The following is a 19,255-nucleotide window of genomic DNA, read 5'->3' as shown; positions in this document are numbered from 1 at the left end:
AGCTGGTATGTTCCATGCAGGCATACATAATTGTCCTGTATGCCATTTGAACATGATATGCCACCACAAGAACAATATGTGAAAGGATGCTTTCCTGTTGCTGCATATCATTTGCTGGCCACCTCAGACTTTTACAAGGGACGTTTAAGTCATACTGGGACTTTTTATTTCAGAGGTATAAAAAGGGATACTAGCATGGTGGTACTACATGCTGAAGTAAGTGGCCAGTGTTTCCTATTACTGATAGGCGGCACACATGTCTAGGCCAGTCCAGAGACTGTTAATCAAGATGACAGACAGCAGTGTTAGTGCATGCATGGAACAGTATGTGGCGATGAAGTTTCTTGTGAACGAAGGCATACAACCCGCGGAAACTTCAAGCACAGTACGGTGATGGGACGCTCAGCCTCAGTAAGACATTTGAATAGTGTAAATGTTTCAAAGATGGCTGCAAGTTCTTCAGTGACGATTCCAGCCATGGTGGTTCCCAGCCCACAGCAGTCATTGCTGTGAACATTCAGCCCATGGAAAGCCTGATCCTGGATAATCGACGCATGACCTGTCAGGAACTTGCACAAGACACAAGGTCAGCATTTCAGCACTGATGACGAAGTGAAGCAGGCTGCCTTAGGATGGTTCAGGCGTACTGACAAATCTTTCTATGCTGAAGCTTTCCGGGGATTAGTTAAATGCTGGCATACGTGTATAAAGGTAGCAGTGGAGTATGTAGAAAAATTAATACAGTTTCCACTCCTTGAAATGAATTATTTTATTATATAAATTTAAAAGGCCTGGTTTGACTTAAATGCCCCTTGTATAAATTACACACCAATATCCAGATTACACATTACTGTATGGGGACTATGGAGTTCTCTCCAATTTTGGACCGCACTTAATCGCTTCGCGACCGGCGCACGACAATGTACGTCGGCAGAATGGCACGGGCAGGCAAATTGGCGTACAGGTAAGTCTATTTAAAATTGCCGCCATGCCATCTCGTGCACACCGGCGTGCCAGTCGGGACCCCCGTGAGTCCGGTCGTGGGTCCCGTGGACTCTATCGCCGCGGGGATACCCACGATCGTCTCGGGGGGGAGGCTGAACGGGGAGATACTGTTTACTTCCTCATCTGCCTAGCAACAAGTGACACTGATCTCTGCTCCCTATGATTGGAGCAGAGATCAGTGTTCACTAACACAGCCACGCCCCCCACAGTTAGTAAAACGCCCCTAGGACACACTCAACCCCTACACTGCCACCCCCTGGTTAACCCCTTCACTGCCAGTGTCATTTACACAGGAATCTGTGCATTTGTATAGCACTGTTTGCTGTATAAATGACAATGGTCCCAAAAATGTGTCAAAAATGTCCCATGTGTCCGCCATAATGTCGCAGTCACAATAAAAATCGCTGATCACCGCCATTACTAGTAAAAAAAATATTTTTTTTTATAAAAATGCCATAAAACTATCCCCTATTTTGTAAACGCTATAAATTTTGCACAAACCAATCAATAATCGCTTATTGCCTTTTTTTTTTTTACCAAAAATATGTAGAAGAATACGTATCTGCCTAAACTGAGGGGAAATTTTTTTTTTTTATATATATTTCACATGACTCCTCGGATCTCTCTCCTCTCTACTCCCCGGCTGACGTCAGCGGAACTGCTCTGACCCGCCTGCTATAGCTGTTACCTGGGCAGAGGCGAGAGCTGAGGAGTCGTGTGAGTGCTAGGAGTCACTCTGATATATGGTATAAGGGGCATTTTTTATACAGCACAGGGGCACATCACGTTATGTAACAGAGAGGATGGCATGATCATCATATAGTGGGTTAACAACCACTTTAAAGTGAAACTTTACCCATAGCAACTTGATCAAAAATAATGTTCTATAGCAAGGAACACACATTCCACATTAATAATTATGCTACCAAAATTAGTGTGTGCTGTAAATTGGTTCCTGCACTGCTCTTGTTTGCTCTTGCTAGAGGATGCCATTTTGTTGAAGCCCGGAGCCCCTGAACTGCAGTGAACCAAAGTGGAACCCCCATCGATTTAACGATTTCAGAAAACGGTTACATTCCTGGAACTCCTGGTATGGTAACTGTCACATTTGCGTGTGTCCTCAACCAAACTGTTAAACCATCAAATGGCTGGTGTCATAACTGATCATATATACAGCACTATGGCAGTTGCAGATCAAACAGAAGCAGCTTCCTTGGATGTTAAGGATATGGGGGTTTAATTCTGCTTTAAGGCTGCCAGCAGATTGGCCTCTACAAATTCAGCAATGCCTAAAAATAGAGAGCAACTGAGCATCTGCAGAGCTGGGTGAGGCCATATATTACTGGATTTGAAACAATATATGCACTTATTTTTATTGTTTTACATAGCTATACCGGCAAAGGAGCCACCCTAAAGTGATCTAGCAGGGCTTAATTTTCTGACTAAAGTTCCACTTTAAGTTTGGTTTATATGGCAGATACAGCATGCGAATCAGATTTTTTGTTGACAACCTTCCCTATTTACTTGGCTATTGGAAGCTTAAAGCAGGATTAAACCCTGCTATATTTGTTTAACTACATGGGCACACAGGAGGTTTATGTTAAAATGTGCTAGTACATACTGCTGTCAGCGCTCCTGCTGGTAATGACTCTCTTGCTTTCTCCTTAGCCTTTAGGATTCTCTTTCTTCAGCTGCTTAACCGGTTGCCGACTGCGCTATAGCCGAATGACGGCTGCAGCGCGGTCGGATAACTCTGGGAGGACGTACTATGATGTCCTCCCAGAATACCGCTCTCGCACGCCCCCCCTGGGGCACGCACCTGGGAAGATCCATGACCGCTGGGTCTTGAGGATGCCGCGCATGACGGTAAATGGCCGCTGATGTGCCCATTCATGCTCAGCCATCCATACTCCGCATACTCATCCATCCATACTCAGCAATACTTGGATGAGTATCTGCCACCAATCTCTCCCCTCGCACTGTAGAGAGAGTAGCTGTATCCATCTATGCTCAGCCATCCCATCCACCCCCATCCATAATTAGCCATACCCATCCATACTCAGCAATACTCAGCCATCCCATCTATACCCAGCCATACTCAGCCATACCCATCCGTACTTGGCCATACTCATTCATGCTCGGCCATCCCCATCCACAGCTCATCCATCCTCATTCATGCTCATCCATGCCACATCAGTTATCCATGCCACTACAGTGCCTCGCAAAAGTGTAATAGGTAGTCAAATTAGATTTGAAACGTATGCCCCTAGAACACCTGACGGTTCTCCCTGCATGTTGGTCCTCTGTATGTGGCCACGCTGTGGAAAAGTCTCACACGTGGTGTCACCGTACTCAGGAGTAGGAGAATCTATTTTGGGGTGTAATTTTTGGTATGTACATGCTATGTGTTAGAAACATTGTGTAAATGGACAACGTTGTGTAAAAAAAAAAAATGTGTTTTCCTTTACTTTAACATTTTCCAAAAACTTGTAGAAAAAATTACATGTTCAAGAGACTCATTATGCCTCATAGATTATACATTGGATTTTTTTTTCTTTCCAAAGTGGGGTCAATTTTGGGGTGTTTTCCATTGTCCTGGTTGTCCAGGGCCTTCAAAAGTGTAAGAGGTAGTCTGCATGTTGGGCCTCTGCATGTGGCCACGCTGTGTAAAAGTCTCAAACGTGTGGTATCGCCATACTCAGGAGGAATAGCAGAATGTGTTTTGGGGTGTAATGTGTGCTATGCATATGCTGTGTGTGACAAATAACCTGTTAATATAAACATTTTGTGAAAAAAAGACAAAAAAAATCTTGATATTGCAAAGAATTGTGGGAACAAATTACAACTTCAAAAAACTCCTCATGCCTCTAACTAAATACCTTGGGATGTCTACTTTCCAAAAAGGGGTAATTTGGGGGGTATTTTGTACTTTCCTGGCTTTTTAGGGTCTTGAGAAATGAGTCAGTACTTCAGGTGTGATCAATTTTCAGAGATTGGCACCATAGCTTGTGGACTCTCTATAACTTTCACAAAGACCAAATAATATACACCAATTTAGGTCATTTCTACCAAAGATATGTAGCAGTATACATTTTGACCAAAATACATAAAGAAAATTTACTAATTTGCAAAATTTTATAACAAACAAAGAAAAAATTTTTTTACAGAATTTTCAGTCTTTTTTTTTTCTTTTATAGCACAAAAATAAAAAAACCCAGCGGCGATTAAATACCACCAAAAGAGAGCTCTATTTGTGTGGAAAAAAAGGACAAAAAACTTATATAGGTAGAATTGCATGACTGAGTAATTGTCATTAAAAATATGTGAGAGCGCCGAAAGCTGAAAATTGGTCTGGTTAGGAAGGGGGTTTAAGTGCCCCGTGGTCAAGGGGTTAAATGTTTGGGCTGCGGTGACATCACTCCCATGCATACAAATAGGAGTCGCATCTTCATGGCATAGAGCATTCTCATGAATTTACGCTGTGATGCGCATGTGTATCTCATTGTACATTACCACTGAAAGGCAGGGAGAAGGGTTTATGACAGAAGAGACTGATGGGGTCTCTTCTGCCATAAAAACCCTACTGTCAGTAGTTGTATTTTTATTTTTAATTCTGCTTTAAGATATTTCTCCATGGTAACATCTTACGCTTATGTGGCTTTTAAAAGCTATCTTGATTTATGAGGTATCAATTGAGGTGTCGTCTGAATTTAAAGCACTGCCACATTTACAGTTTTGATGATCTGAAAACTAACCTCTATCATGTGGGTGGAAAAATTATTTGCCAGACAACCTCTTATATGCAGCTTGCATGAGGCATACCAGCTGGAGATTGATTTTTCAGGGGGGATAATATATAGTCCAGATACAGTATATCCCATATACAAAAGCCCCTTTGTTGCTATATTTACAGTAGGTTGAACAAGGGATCAACATACATTTGAGTCCCATTAGAATTACATATTTATATAGGGTAATAATGCTGCATGTTGTTGCGTACCCACACCCTAGACTTGTTTATGTTTTTTTCATATTCGTTTTTTAATATAAATAATATTGGTTCTTTGTTTTGTTTTTTGGAATATCAATCTTCCTAAATTCCTTCTTTTTTGATAACTCTTGTGTTTGAGGAATTTTGAGTTGATTTCAAAATGAATTTGTATTCAAAGGCTAATGCCGCGTCCACACGGTCGGATTTTCTGACGGAAAATGTTTGATGGGAGCTTATTGTCGGAAATTCTGACCGTGTGTAGGCTCCATCGGACATTTTCCATTGGAATTTCCGACACATAAAATTTGAGATCTGGATCTCAAATTTTCCGACAACAGAGATCGGAAATTCTGATCGTGTGTACACAGTTCCGAAGCACAAAGTTCTACACTTGCTCGGAATCAAGCAGAAGAGCCGCACTGGCTATTAAACGTACATTTTCTCGGCTCATTGTACATCACCGCATTCTTGACGTTCGGAATTTCCGAGAACATTGTGTGACCGTGTGTATGCAAGAAAAGTTTGAGCCAACATCCGGCAGAAAAAATACCATGGATTTTGTTGTCGGAATGTCCAAGTGTATGCGGCATTAGCTTTCCCTTTTGAAAAATTGAATAAGTGCACCTATATTAATTAAAATAAGCGCTTTTTTTTCTCATAAAAGCCTGGAAAACGTAACCGCAATCAGTGGATTGCGTGTACAATTTTCAGGCTTCTTCAGATTCTTTCTTAAGCCACTGGTCCATACTGAGGTGTGTAACAGAATACTTTTAGAGGCAGACTCATACTATAGTTTATGCAGTTTTAACAGAAGGGTGTATTCCATGGAGTGAGCATTTTATGAGTGTTTTGGCACTTGCTATCTAGATATACTCCTTGAGAGAGGTTAGAATCATGCAGCGATCAGTGGCAGCTGGTAGTATTTTGACAGTGATTGCACAATGTCACACAACTGGGTCCAACCTTTTGGAAGCCAATTAGAGCCTCTAGTTCTAATCATGGGCTTCCAAAAAAAAAAAAACATTGGAATCCATGCATCTGGTGCCCTGCTTTATGGGCCGACACATGCAGCGATTCTCAAAGGCTGCACTATAATAGATTTCCTCTGTTTGTGGTTTTTACTCTTATTAGTGCAATGTTACTAAGTTCAGTGTCTGCAAAGACATAATGAGTGTCTTCCTGAAGCTGCGTTATTTATTGGCAACTACCCTGGCTGCTGTCCTTTCTTATCGTACGTAATGGGACACAGAGCCATAGTAATTACTATGTGGGTTATAGGCCACCTCCAGGTGATGGACACTGGCACACCCTAAGACAAGAAGTCCACTCCCTATATAACATTAATGGGAGTTCCTCAGTTTTTTCACCAGTGTCTAAGGTATTGGTCGCGAGTAAAGATGTGCTGTGCTGAGCTCCACTGGAGCAGTCCTTGCTGGGGCTAGCTATGCAACCGGATCCATTCAAAGTGTTTTTTAGGCCGAATTGAATGGTACCCAGGCCTCATCTCCTACGCAACAAGGTTTTGCCTGTAAACGCTTTTTACCTGGATCCAGTACTTTTGCTATTTATGCCATAAAGTATTACTGGCGGAGGTGGTATTGCAGGCCCAGGATTGTGTGTTCCCCGAGGGTCCCCAGCTCCTGAAGGTTTATTAACGGAACCACTGTGAAGGGTGAAGATTGGGTCTGTTGGTTTTACCACAGAAAACCCTGCGGTGGGAAAGGTAAGTGGGGTTTTCTAAGAAATTTTTGAACTTTCTTATGAATGTCTCCTTTACATTAGTAAATGTTGTCATGCCTACGTGTCACCACTGGGGGCTGTATGGAGAACATACCTTCTCATGCTTTGCTCAAAAGATCACGATGTGTCCGGAGCAGCAGGCTTCCTTCCTCTCCAGTCAGCAGCAGACCTCCGGTAAGTCTGGGGGGGGGGGGGTTCCTTCTCACCAGACACCCCCCACCTGTGCTGTATTCTCCCGCTCTTCTTGAGGAAGAGCGTTAGGAGAAAAACGGGGTAAAATGATCAGCACGCCACCCTACTCGGCTTCCAGGCTCTCTCCTCGCCATTTTTCCCCCTCTGAGTAATCCCATAGGATAAGAAGCCCAAACTCACACGGGAAAGCTTCTTTTTTTTTTTAAAAAAAGAGAGAGGGGCCGAAGGCGACAGAGAGGGGCGTGGCTTAACGTGCCATTGGCATTCTCCAACGCCATCATGGGAATGTGTGTTTTAAAGCACCATTTTTCCTGCTGCAAGCTGACGGGGGGACACGAGCAAGAGGGGCATGAAAGTGGTTTGGTGACACGGGCATTCCTTTTGACACAATTTTATTCAGTGGGTAACACAGATTAATCCTCCGGTTATGTCACCCCTGAACCCTTGGGGCTTGAATTTAGTCCTGTCGGCATTACAGAAACAGCCTTTTGAGCCAATATTAGATTCCCTTGGTCCTTTTGACAAGGAAATTTGTTTTCATTGGTTGTCATATCTTCTGCAAGAAGAATATCAGAGTTGGTTGCTCTTTCTTGTAAAGAACCATATTTGATAAGGATAAGGTTGTATTGCGTCCTCATCCTAATTTCCTACTGAAGGTAGTGCCAGGTTTTCATTTAAACCAGGATATTGTTCTGCTTTTTTTACAGAACCTCGTTTTGCGGGAGTAAGGTCACTACATTCTCTTGATGTGGTGAGAGCAGTCAAGGTCTATTTGAAGGTGACTGCTCAGATTCGTAAAATAGATTTTTGTGTTGTCAGAAGGTCCTAAGAGGACAGGCAGCTTTGAAATCTACTATTTCTAAATGGATTCATAGTTGCATAGTAAGGTTGAATAAAGACATCGGTCCATCCAGTTCAACCTGAGTGAGTGTCTACAATTGTCCCTATCCCTGTACATTGTACATCAGACTCACATTGGTCCCTACCCTTAAGGCAGGGGTCTCAAACTGGTGGACCTCCAGCTGTTGCAAAACTACAAGTCCCATGAGGCATTGCAAGGCTGACAGTTACAAGCATGACTCCCACAGCCAGAGGCATGATGGGACTTGTAGTTTCGCAACAGCTGGAGGGCCGCCAGTTTGAGACCCCTGCCTTAAGGAGTCCACAATCCAAGGTCCCCATTCATATACTTGGGCCAATTTTGAAGAGAAGCCAATTATCCTACCTGCATGTCTTTGGAGTGTGGGAGGGAACCAGAGTACCCGGAGGAAACCCACACAGGCACAGGGAGAACATGCAAACTCCAGGCTGGTAGTGTCGTGGTTAGGGTTTGAATCAGGGACCCTTTTTACTGCTAGGCGAGAGTGCTAACCACTACACCACTGTGTAGCCCTGTTGATTCTTCAAGTGATTGTTCAAGCTTATGGTTTAACCACTTGGGATCCGCGCTATTGCAAAATGACGGCAATAGCGCGGACCCACATTTTCAGGACTACGTCTATTGACGTAGTCCCGGTTACGAGCGGCCTGCGCGCCCCCTGAGGGGCGCGCGCGGCGCGCTCTGTGATCGGCGAGTCCGTGAGACTCGCCTGATCACCGATCCGTGTAAGGGGTCGATCCCGACCCCTTATCACGTGATCAGCTGTCAGCCAATGACAGCTGATCATGTGATAAAACGGAGCCGGTAATCGGCTAGTATTCCTCCTCGCGCTGACAGCGCGAGGAGAAAAAAAAAAAGCCGATCGCCGGCGGCCGTGTTCGGGACATCAGTCCCGATCACGGCCAGCAATTTAAAAGGACACCTGCCCCCTGCCAGTGCCCACCTGCCACCCGCAGTGCCATCCTGAAATAAAGTAAGTGCCCACAGTGCCCACAGTGCCACCCAGCAGTGCCACCCACAGTGCCACCCAAAATCTGCCTCAGGTGCTGCACCCCAGTGCCGCCCATCAGTGCCCAGCAGTGCCGCCCATCAGTGCCCAGCAGTGCCGCCCATCAGTGCCCAGCAGTGCCACCTATCAGAGCCACCTATCAGTGCCACCTATCAGTGCCCATCAGTCCCATCTATCTGTGGTACCTATCAGTGCCCATCCGTGCCACTTATCCGTGCCACTTATCCGTGCCACCCATCCGTGCCATCTTATCTGTGCCCATCTTTGCCCATCAGTGCCGCCTTATCTGTGCCCATCGGTGCCGGCTTATCTGTGCCTATTAGTGCCGCCTTAACTATGCCTATCAGTGCCCACCAGTGCAGCCTATCAGTGCCCACCAATGCAGCCCATCAGTGCCCACCAATGCAGCCCATCAGTGCCCACCAATGCAGCCTATCAGTGCCGCCTAATCAGCGCACTTCAATGAAGGAGAAAAATGACCCGTTTGCAAAATTTTATAACAAACTATTAAAACATGATTTATTTTTTTTTTTTTTTTGCATCTTTTTTTGTTTGTTTAGCAAAAAATAAAACTCCGAGCTGTAACTAAATACCACCAAAAGAAAGCTCTATTTGTGGGAAAAAAATGATAAAAAATTCATTTGGGTACAGTGTTGTATGACCGCGTAATTGTCACTCAAAGTGCATCAGCGCTGAAAGCTGAAAATTGGTCTGGGACTGAGGGGGGTTTAAGTGCCCAGTAAGCAAGTGGTTAAAGAGGAAAATTCCACCTTTTCATATTAAATCACACGCCACCAGGGCTGTTAGTGCTTCCTGGGAATTGCATCACCAAGACGCCATGGCTCAAATCTGCAAGGCTGCAATTTGGTCTTCAGTCAATTCATTTACCAGGTTCTATCAAATAGATGTAAAAGGTCATGAGGATATCGCCTTTGGGCGCGGTGTACTGCAGGCTGCACTATAAGTCCTCTAGTCTCTTGGTGCCCTACTTTTGTTGTCTCCCTCCCTTCAGTTGGCATTGCTATGGGACATCCCACATAGTAATTAATATGGCTCTGTATTCTGTGATGTACGTTAAGAAAATAGGATTTTTAAAACGGCTTACCTGTAAAATCCTTTTCTTTGAAGTACATCACGGGACACAGTGGTCCCTCCCTTCTTTTTTGGTATACACATGTATTGCTTTGCTTCAAAACTGAGGTACTCCCAGTAGTGGGAGGGGTTATATAGGGAGTGGACTTCTTGTCTTAGGGTGTGCCAGTGTCCATTACCTGAGGGTGACCTATAACCCACATAGTAACTACTTTGGCTCTGTGTTCCATGATATTTATCGGCGTATAACACACACCCCAAGTTTAGGAAGGAATTTAAAAGAAAAAAACTTTTAGGAGGGAAGTTTAAGGAAAAAAAAACTTACATTTAAATGCCTATCAATGCAGCCTTGTCAGTGTCATTTGCAGCCTTGTATTGCAGCCTTGTCAGTCACTTGCAGCCTTGTCAGTCACTTGCAGCCTTGTCAGTCACTTGCAGCCTTGTCAGTCACTTGCAGGCTTGCATTGCAGTCTTGTCAGTGTCTTTGCCGCTGCCAAGATACAGAGCGGATGTCCTGTGTATCTCGGCAGCGCTCGGTAGTTCTCGCCCGATCTCGGCAGCTTTCGGCTATTTTCGGCCGTTCTCGGCTATTTTCGACTTTAGGCTTTCCGAAAGCTGCCAAGAACAGCCAAAGATAGCCGAGAATGGCCGAGTGCGCCCAAAAATACCCGGAAGCTGCAGAGAATGACAGAAAGGGTTAGCAACAGTGGGGGATCAGCGTATAACACACACCCCCGATCTCCCCCTGATTTTTAGGGGGCAAAAAGTGTGTGTGATACGCAGATGAATACGGTATTTCAAAGAAAAGGATTTTACAGGTTAGCTGTTTTAAGAATCCCATTTTTGAATATTCTTACAAGGTTTTTGTGCTAAAATACATTGATTTTTAGTTGCTTTTAAAATATGGCCATGAATTTACAGTTTGACTTTCTCTTTAGGCGCAATCTGTTGGCTGTTACAGTGAGAAGAGATTAACTGAAGTCCAAGAAAAGTATGAAGCATTCAATTTGTACCATGAACAGTTTAAGTCCAAGGTATGGTTTGCCATTTACTCTGAACTCTTGAATGCATTACAAGATGCTTAGAGAACTCCAGTGAAAACTTGCACCCAATAGCATGAATTATATTAATGTAGGTGGGAAACCGCATACCATTTATAACTGGATGGTGACCCAGTAAAAAAAAAGAACCAAAATACAGAGATATAAGCTTGATGATGAATACAAACCCCTCTGACAAGAAATATATTTGACAGATGACTTATTCCAGTTAGATGGGTTTGGAGAGGGAATGGAAGAGCAGGCTAGCAAAGGTGACGCTAGCCAAGGGTACAATATTTTTTGTTATTTCTTTTGGCAATCCCTATCCTTAAGTAAGTTTTTCTCTCGCAAACATGGCTTTGACTGTATTACACCATTGTAGAAAGGCAGTAGGACCAGGAGACCACCAGTGCTGTGAGCTCACTCACAAGAAACAATAAGCGCACCAACCGTAATTTGGTTGATGGTGGTACCACATCCTCAGGGATAATGCTCATAAAAAATTAATTTAGGACATCACTAAAGCATATGGATTAAATTACCATTCGCACTGGAGCAGCTGGAGCAACATAGCAAGTCAGTCTAGTGGCAGTGACATCTAAGGTACTTTTGTGATATGGAGAGGGTAGAGGTAGATTTTTCCTATAAATCCTCTCTTGGTAGTATCTAATTGGTCCACCATTTTGAGAATTACAGAAGGGTTATAAACCATCATAGATGAACATGATTGCTTATGTAGGGTGTGGCGAAGTTGTAAGTATTGAAAGACTGATTTATGATAAATTTGGTATCAATAAAAAAAAGATTGAAAAGACAACATGTCCTTGTCATGCAATTGATGCAGAAATATGCCTTTCTTCCACTGGTCAAAATTCTCTATTTTGACTAGTGTGGGATAACTGGGTTTGTCTCATATGGGCATATATTGTGAATACTTGAAAGTTCAGTCACTGCCTGAGCGGGTTTTGTGGATCTGTGAAAAGGTGAGATATCTCTGCTTAGATTGAAAGTGCCCAACTTCCAGCAAACAGACTAGGGGTACATTTTGAGGTGAGAATATTTTCTTAATAGGATCTTATAAATGTAATGTTTCCCACCTAACTCTTCAATGTGGAACAGAAACATCCCAACTTCCAAGAACTTCCAGATTAGTTAATTCATTGGCCGAACCATAACTGGACCTTGCCAGAATGAAGATGCCACTTCAACCATCCTGCATGGGTGCTCATGTAGTAGTGCATTGTGTTGCGTTAGCTGTGGGGTGCTATACAGGTCCAGGGCTGTGGTCTGCTAACTGTAGAGCCCTGTTCCTAAAGTCCCCATTGGGGGTATAGACATCATGATAGGGAAAACCAGGATGGGATCTAATCTCTTACATCATGTTTAGAGTGTGAAAACATTCTGTGGTACATGTAGGGCTTGCTCCCATTGTTTTGTTCTTCTCCCATGGTGCGTAATAATGCCTTGACTACAGAGGAGCCAAGACTCCAACAATTAAATAGTGTATTGCAGCCATTTACCTGGAAAACAGTGGTCTTTTTCAATCCAGCGCTATATATTTCAGGGGTCTACCACAAGGCCAATGCATCACGTGCTTTAGTGCCTGTATTGCCTTGTTTTTTTACTGTTTTATTGCTTCTCAATGGGCACCAGTACCTAATGTACAGCACAGCAATCTTTGGATACCTACCTGGGTTCAGCAGGCAAAAGTGCCTCCTAAGCTCTCCTGTATGGGGTCTCTGCAATTGTCTAAATCTGCTAAGACCTTCCAAGTCTACTAGTCTTTAGACTATGTCCTATACCTATACAATTGCTGCCAACACCCTGAAAACCTATTTGCTCAGCAACATGTTTTTTGAAGAGAGCTTCATGTAAAAATAGACAGACTGTGTGCTGAATCCTGCCATCTCTTGTCTTAGCTACACACGAACGGTTTCTGAAGAGCATAACTTTGTGTACAAGGACCCATTGGTTAGAGGCCCTCTTTAAGGCCTTTTTTTTTTTAGCTTGGTTAGCCAAGAGAGATTGGCCTGAGACCCTATCTCCTTAACGGATCTCTCCATATACCACCAACTAGACCTTTTCACCTATGGCCTTACACTACTATATAGATTGCTTGGCAGATACATTTCTCCAGAAAGAGCCTTTTTTTCCATCCATATGTGAAGGATTCTTTGGCTAAATGAATGTCCGTAAAACATTTGTACAATAAACCCTTTCAGTGTCTGCCTTTTGAGGGAGAACACCTGTTTGGTCGCTACTTTGATAAGTACATCAAGGAGACCAAAGGAGGTAAGAGTACAGAAAGCGTACTTTCCAATCAATCAGTCCTTCTTATCCCTATCAGCCAATGCCCAGTAGAGGCTCTGCAGAGATTAATTTGGATACTCCACATTCCAAAGTCATCGCTTGAACCAGCTCACAAAGTAAGAGTTCCTGGGTTTGAAATTGGATATGGCTCTGTCCAGTATCCTCCTACTCCTGAACAAACCCCTGTCCCTCCACAAGGGCAGCTATCAGAAATGTTTGTGCTCCTTACACAGCTTTAGGCCTGGGCAACCCCCCGAGCCTGACCACCAACATTCCCCAGGGCTTGCCTATGGGCCATCCCACCAAATACAAACACTGGCCACTTCGCCTTTACGCAGTCAGCACCCCCTCACACCTGTGTATATGTCAGCCCCCCCTCACACCTGTGTATATGTCAGCGCCTCCCCCCCCCACACACACACACATCTGTATATATGTCAGCCCCCCCACACACACCTGTATATATGTCAGCCCCCCCCCCCACACACACACACACACACACACACACACACACACACACACACACACACACACACCTATATATATGTCAGCCCCCCCACGCACCTGTATATATGTCAGCCCCCCCACGCACCTGTATATATGTCAGCCCCCCCCACGCACCTGTATATATGTCAGCCCCCCCCACCTGTATATATGTCAGCCCCCCCCACCTGTATATATGTCAGCGCCTCCCCCCCCACCTGTATATATGTCAGCGCCTCCCCCCCACCTGTATATACGTCAGCGCCTCCCCCCCCACACACACACCTGTATATGTGTCAGCCCCCCCCACACACACACACCCCTATATATATGTCACCACCCACGCACCTGTATATATGTCAGCCCCCCCACGCACCTGTATATATGTCAGCCCCCCCCCCACACCTGTATATATGTCAGGCCCCCCACACACCTATATACCTATGTGTATATGTAAATATGCTGTATGGTTCCAAATACTGCCCATCCATCTCTGGATGGATATATATATATATAGCTGATACCAAGTAACATTTAAGTGCCAACACCATTTGTGATATAAAAATACTTTAGATGATACTTAAAAAAAAAAAAATACATGACTGCATAGTTGATCTTTCTAGAGTACAGTCTTAAAGAATTAATCTGTGGATGAAACAGGTTTGCTAGATCCTTGATACTAGATACTGTTATATTATGTATATTTAGGAAAGTATCCAGGTCTTTTTTTTTTTTTTTAAAGCAATCTACTTTCTTGCATTCAACTATGCATGAAACTCGAAAGTTAAACTAATAGATGTTTTGTCAATAATGCACCAGGTGGGAGTTGAAATTGAAGAAAAGGACTTGTTAATCACGCAACTTCAAGAGAAAATCTACATGTTGGAAAAGAATCCTAAAGGAAGGGAGCTGCTGAAGGAGGTGATGAAAATGCAAAAATGTTGCACACTTAGTAATCGGTACATGTCTTCCCGCCAGCAAAAGCAAATAATAGATTGCTTATGTAGTTTAGGTTCTTGAGCAGTTTCAAAGATGGTCAACATTTGGTAGTACGTTTAGCAATGAAGAAACATCCAAAGTTATTGTGACTACTCCCTAATGCATTTTTTTTTTATCTTATTCGTTAATTGCCTGGTAGACATCTGACGGCCCTGCAGGTAGAAGGCGGAGTGTTGGTCAAAGTAGCCTTCCTTGGGGTTAGAGCTATAGCCCTTAACATTTACTTAGTGATCAGCTTTCTTTAAGCATCTGGGCCAGTGTTTCTCAACTCTAGTCCTCAAGGCGCCCCAACAGGTCACATTTTCAGGATTTCCCTTAGATAAAACAGCTGTGGTAATTACTAAGGTAGTGAAACTGATCACATCACCTGTGCAAAATAATGGAAAGCCTGAAAACGTGACCTGTTGGTGCGCCTTGAGGACTGGAGTTGAGAAACGCTGATCTGGGCTATCCAGAGCATTCCAACAACTCAAATGGAAAGAAATTTTGTGTAATTGAAATGCACCTGTCATCAGATATCGTTTTCGTTTAAAGGGTAGCAAGCAAAGTAATGTGTCAGTGTAACACATATGGGTGTTTATTACCCTTTAGCAATCGGTTAGATCTGATTAGATATCATAAATAAATGGAAGTGTCACTGACACATAGAATACTGCTTTTCTCTCCAGAAGCATTCCACTATCTATGTTCAGGCATCACCCAAGGTCATTTCCTAGGCTGTGATGCCAGCTTCAAGTCAGCCATGTAAATCATAGTGTCTCTAGTTCTTGGCTGTGTTCCCAAATGTCTGACATAAATCAGCCCCTGTCCCAGCCTTTCACCTTACTACAAAATTACAGTGTTGTAGTCTTATCACTCTTGGAAAAGAGACTGAGAAATTGGTATCTCCTGCATGCAGGAGACTGATGACAACATCTGAACCTAGTTACTGAGCTTAAGGATGTGTTTTTAATAATAAAAGGTGAAACTTTTCTAAAAAAAAAAAAAAGAAGAAAGAAATTTGTCTATTCCTGTACATTGTGACATGTCAAATGTTTTTATCCAGACTTGTGAAGCTGCAGAAAAGTCCATTTAAAGTGGTATTCAAGTCCAAGCAGGCCTTTTATAAAGCAAGAGACCCTAGTGGTGTCTCCTGTTATAAATGTCTCTCCCAGGCTGTCAGAAGTAATGTAATCTGAACTGCGCACATGCAGCTCAGATCACATTTATAGCACCCTTGCTGTGCCACAGTGATGTGACTCACGTGAACATGCACCTGAGTGACATCAATATGGCTGAAGAGACAGACCTCGGAAGGAATACTAGACCAGGATACAAGTGGGAACAGTAACAGTGCAGTGTTGGAGGGCTGCATTTCACAAGCAAGTCTGCCATAATGTGCTAGTATGTGGTGCATACTAGCACATTATGGCATACCACTGCAGGGTGTCCATTTTTAACATTCTTATTGGGGGGTTACAATACTGTTTTAACAAAAAAGAAATGATAATTTATTAATCATACATTACAGGACACAGGATTTTATTTTACAAGACACAGGATCTTAGGTTCGATTCACATCTATGCATGTTTCTTTTTAGCGTTTTTGCGGTGCTTGTCGCGTTTTTGGACACGCGGTTTTACCGCGTTTTTCGTTTTTTTTACACTGTGGCTGCTTAGCAACCAGCTATACACAGTGAAAAAAAAAAAAAATGCAGTAAAAAACGCGGTACTTGCGTTTTTGATGCGAGTCCATTGACTTCTATTACATGCAAAACACTGCATTTTGCATGAAAAAAAGTCCCCGACCCTTTCCAAAAACGCAGAGGCACAAAAATGCATTGATGTGAACATGTTCCATAGGAACCCATGTTAAAAAATTTCCCTGCATTTCTGCAAAATGCATCAAAAAACACGTTAGTGTGAACCAAGCCTTTGTCTTTTACCAGTGCACCGGTTATGCAGCTACCTTCGGGTGATTTGGACACTGGCAAAAAAAAAAAAGCTATATGGAGAGCCCTAGCATAACACCTCTCGCTCACAGCAAGCCGCAGTGTTTTTGATTCCTTAGGTGAACAGACATCTTATCTCTGCTCTCTGAGAAGCATGCCTTTTTCATTTGCTATTTTCTGTTTTCCTTCTGTTTGCAATTTATGCATCAAGACTCTTCTAGAAAGTTCACCAGCTGCTCATATCAACTGTAGCTTTCACCTTGCATTTTTCTGGATTGATTGACTCTTTGACTGCACCTTGGGGGTTGTACTCGGACCCCACCAGGAAGATGGTGTGGGCCAGCCTGTAATGTTGCTTCAGGCACTAGATCTGGCGCTTACCTAGGCTTGTAGTGCAACTATATGAGGGTGCTGTCTGTGGAACCTTGTCTCTAAAGATCCTTTAGTGGGCAAGAATGGCAAAGGCTTGGATGGGACTTTGTTTTATAGAATCCTTTCCTTAGCTGATGGGACCACAAGTCCGCTGCAGTAGGTTAGGTCAGTAGACCTATCTAAGAGCCCAGATTTCTGTCCACTCCAGTCCATGTGGGGTTGATATGGAGCGCTGGGCTGTGACCTCTGGTCACTAGTAGTGGGAGCACCATTTTTTCTTCTGTGTCCTGCACTTCTGCACTGGTTGTGGCTGCCTCTGCCAGTGCACAGCCTTTGTCTCATTGAGACTAACTGGGCATACCCATGCCAGTTTATCCACACATGCATATAGCACAGAAATCCTTGCATGCTCTTGGCTTCAATTGCTTCAGTGACTGGTCACTGAAGGCATAACTCTTTTTGGTCTGCAGTACAGGTTGTGAATCGTCCTTGTGATCAAGCCTCACTACACATGGCAGATCATAAGTGTAAGCAGAATGGGTCCTGCCAGCTCATTTTGGGCTAGTGAGTCAGGGAGGAAGGGGGTCTTTAGCATCACCCATAATGGTTCTGTTTCTGATAGGTAATACCACCATCCTCAGTCTGAATTGCTACCCTCTTCAGATGCAACCCTATCCCCTTCTGGTGCACCCCCTTCATACTCCTTTTTATCTAGCTGGGAATTCTCTGGCTTTATGGCTAAATATAGGCCATGTTAGAGGTCTCGCACACAGTAGATACAAGCAGGCTTCCTCAGCTTCTCACCTTTGATTCTCCTCTTTACAGCGTATATGCTTTCTGAAGAGGGAAAAGATTCTGTGGACTCTGCACATGCGGAGACCCAATCAGCTGATCTCTGCCAAATTTTTTTTTTTTTTTTTTTTGCATTTTGTCCCAATTAGTATCACATATCAAGAAGCTTAACTTGTTGAAGTTAGCTTTTTGTAAATTAGATTTTTAGTGGTGCCTGGATTTCTTTCCTCTAACTTGTACACTGTAAATAAACCATGATGTTTGACTGTTTGGACTTGTCATCTATTTATGGGACCCAATAAATGGTATACTCTCTGGAAAAGAACTGAGGTTGCCTGCTTAATCACCTCAATACCTCAGCTGATAATTCCCCACCAAGTAAAAGTAATCCTAGTGGCTATACAGCTGCTGGTCCCCCTCCCATCTGGGCTTTTACAAGGCTCTCCCTTCCGCCCGGTATGGTCACTGCGTGATGTCAGAACCCATAAGCGACATGGATTTCCGGTTTCAATTTGATGTTCACAAGCTGTTACCAGTTTGTGAAAACATCTGATCAAACCAATGTCAGTTTGATCAGATAATTTGGAGGCCAGAGGAGAGAGATGGGGTCTACAGACAAAGACCCCAGATCTCTCCATAAAACGGACCCGTCATAGTCTTCATGTCTTGTGATGGCAACAAAGTTGATCCAAGAAAAAAAAAAATGAAACGCAGTTAAAAAAAAAAAAATGTATTGAAATAAAATACATAATTCAAAAAATTCTAAAGTGCCTCTGTTACACCTCCCCCTTTCCAGTGCTTGCATGCAAATGCAAACACGCATGTTGATCCCACACACATACGTAAATGGTGATGGCACCACATGTGACGTATTGTCACCAGACATCCTGTGTAAAGCTAAACTTGTAACCTGTTAAGGCTTTAAAAGGGCTGACTATGGATAATGCAATGTACCGTAGTTTAAATATATTACCTCTGTTCTTTTCTAGTTAGTTTGGTGTTTTTTTGGATTCCAGAAACAGAAGACAAGTCAAATCCAGTATATACAAATTGATACAATGGTCAGAAGATTTTTGAGTCCCTTCAGATTATTAAATTGTTTTGTTCATTAATTTGGCAAGAATATCCACTTTACGACCGGCGAGCGATGACGTACTTCCATTTTTTGAAGAGGGATATCTTGGTAACGGCAGCAGCTGCTGCCACAACAGAGATATCCATCTCTTCAAGCGGCGGTCGTGTGTACGATAATGGTGGCGGGAGAGGTGCTACACCCCTCGCGCCCTCCGCCGCTTACCGGAGCCGTTGGTAGCGGCAGAGGCGATCAGTCCTGTCTTTGCCTCGGTATAAATACGAGTGAGGCTAAGATGGCCCCCACTCGTCTCTATACCATAGGAGGGCGGAAGCTACGTCAAAACG

The 19,255-nt window shown here is 43.5% G+C and overlaps 1 protein-coding gene across 3 annotated transcripts in view; it reads left to right on the top strand.

The window, feature by feature from the left end:
- The window catches only part of GOLGA1 (golgin A1), a 242,492-nt gene that overhangs the window by 148,712 nt on the left and 74,525 nt on the right, over positions 1-19,255 (top strand). For all 3 annotated transcript variants that reach the window (XM_077478985.1, XM_077478983.1, XM_077478984.1), the window contains 2 exons: positions 10,848-10,943; positions 14,562-14,663. In XM_077478985.1, the coding sequence (XP_077335111.1) occupies positions 10,848-10,943; positions 14,562-14,663 (198 nt within the window). The remainder of the gene's footprint in view (positions 1-10,847; positions 10,944-14,561; positions 14,664-19,255) is intronic.

The sequence above is a fragment of the Lithobates pipiens genome, unplaced genomic scaffold (genome assembly GCF_037356315.1).
Source record: "Lithobates pipiens isolate NorthernLeopardFrog02 unplaced genomic scaffold, aLitPip1_a1.2 Scaffold_1, whole genome shotgun sequence".
NCBI lineage: Eukaryota > Metazoa > Chordata > Amphibia > Anura > Ranidae > Lithobates > Lithobates pipiens.
Note: the sequence above shows the minus strand (reverse complement) of the source record. Positions and strands in the feature narration are given on the sequence as shown.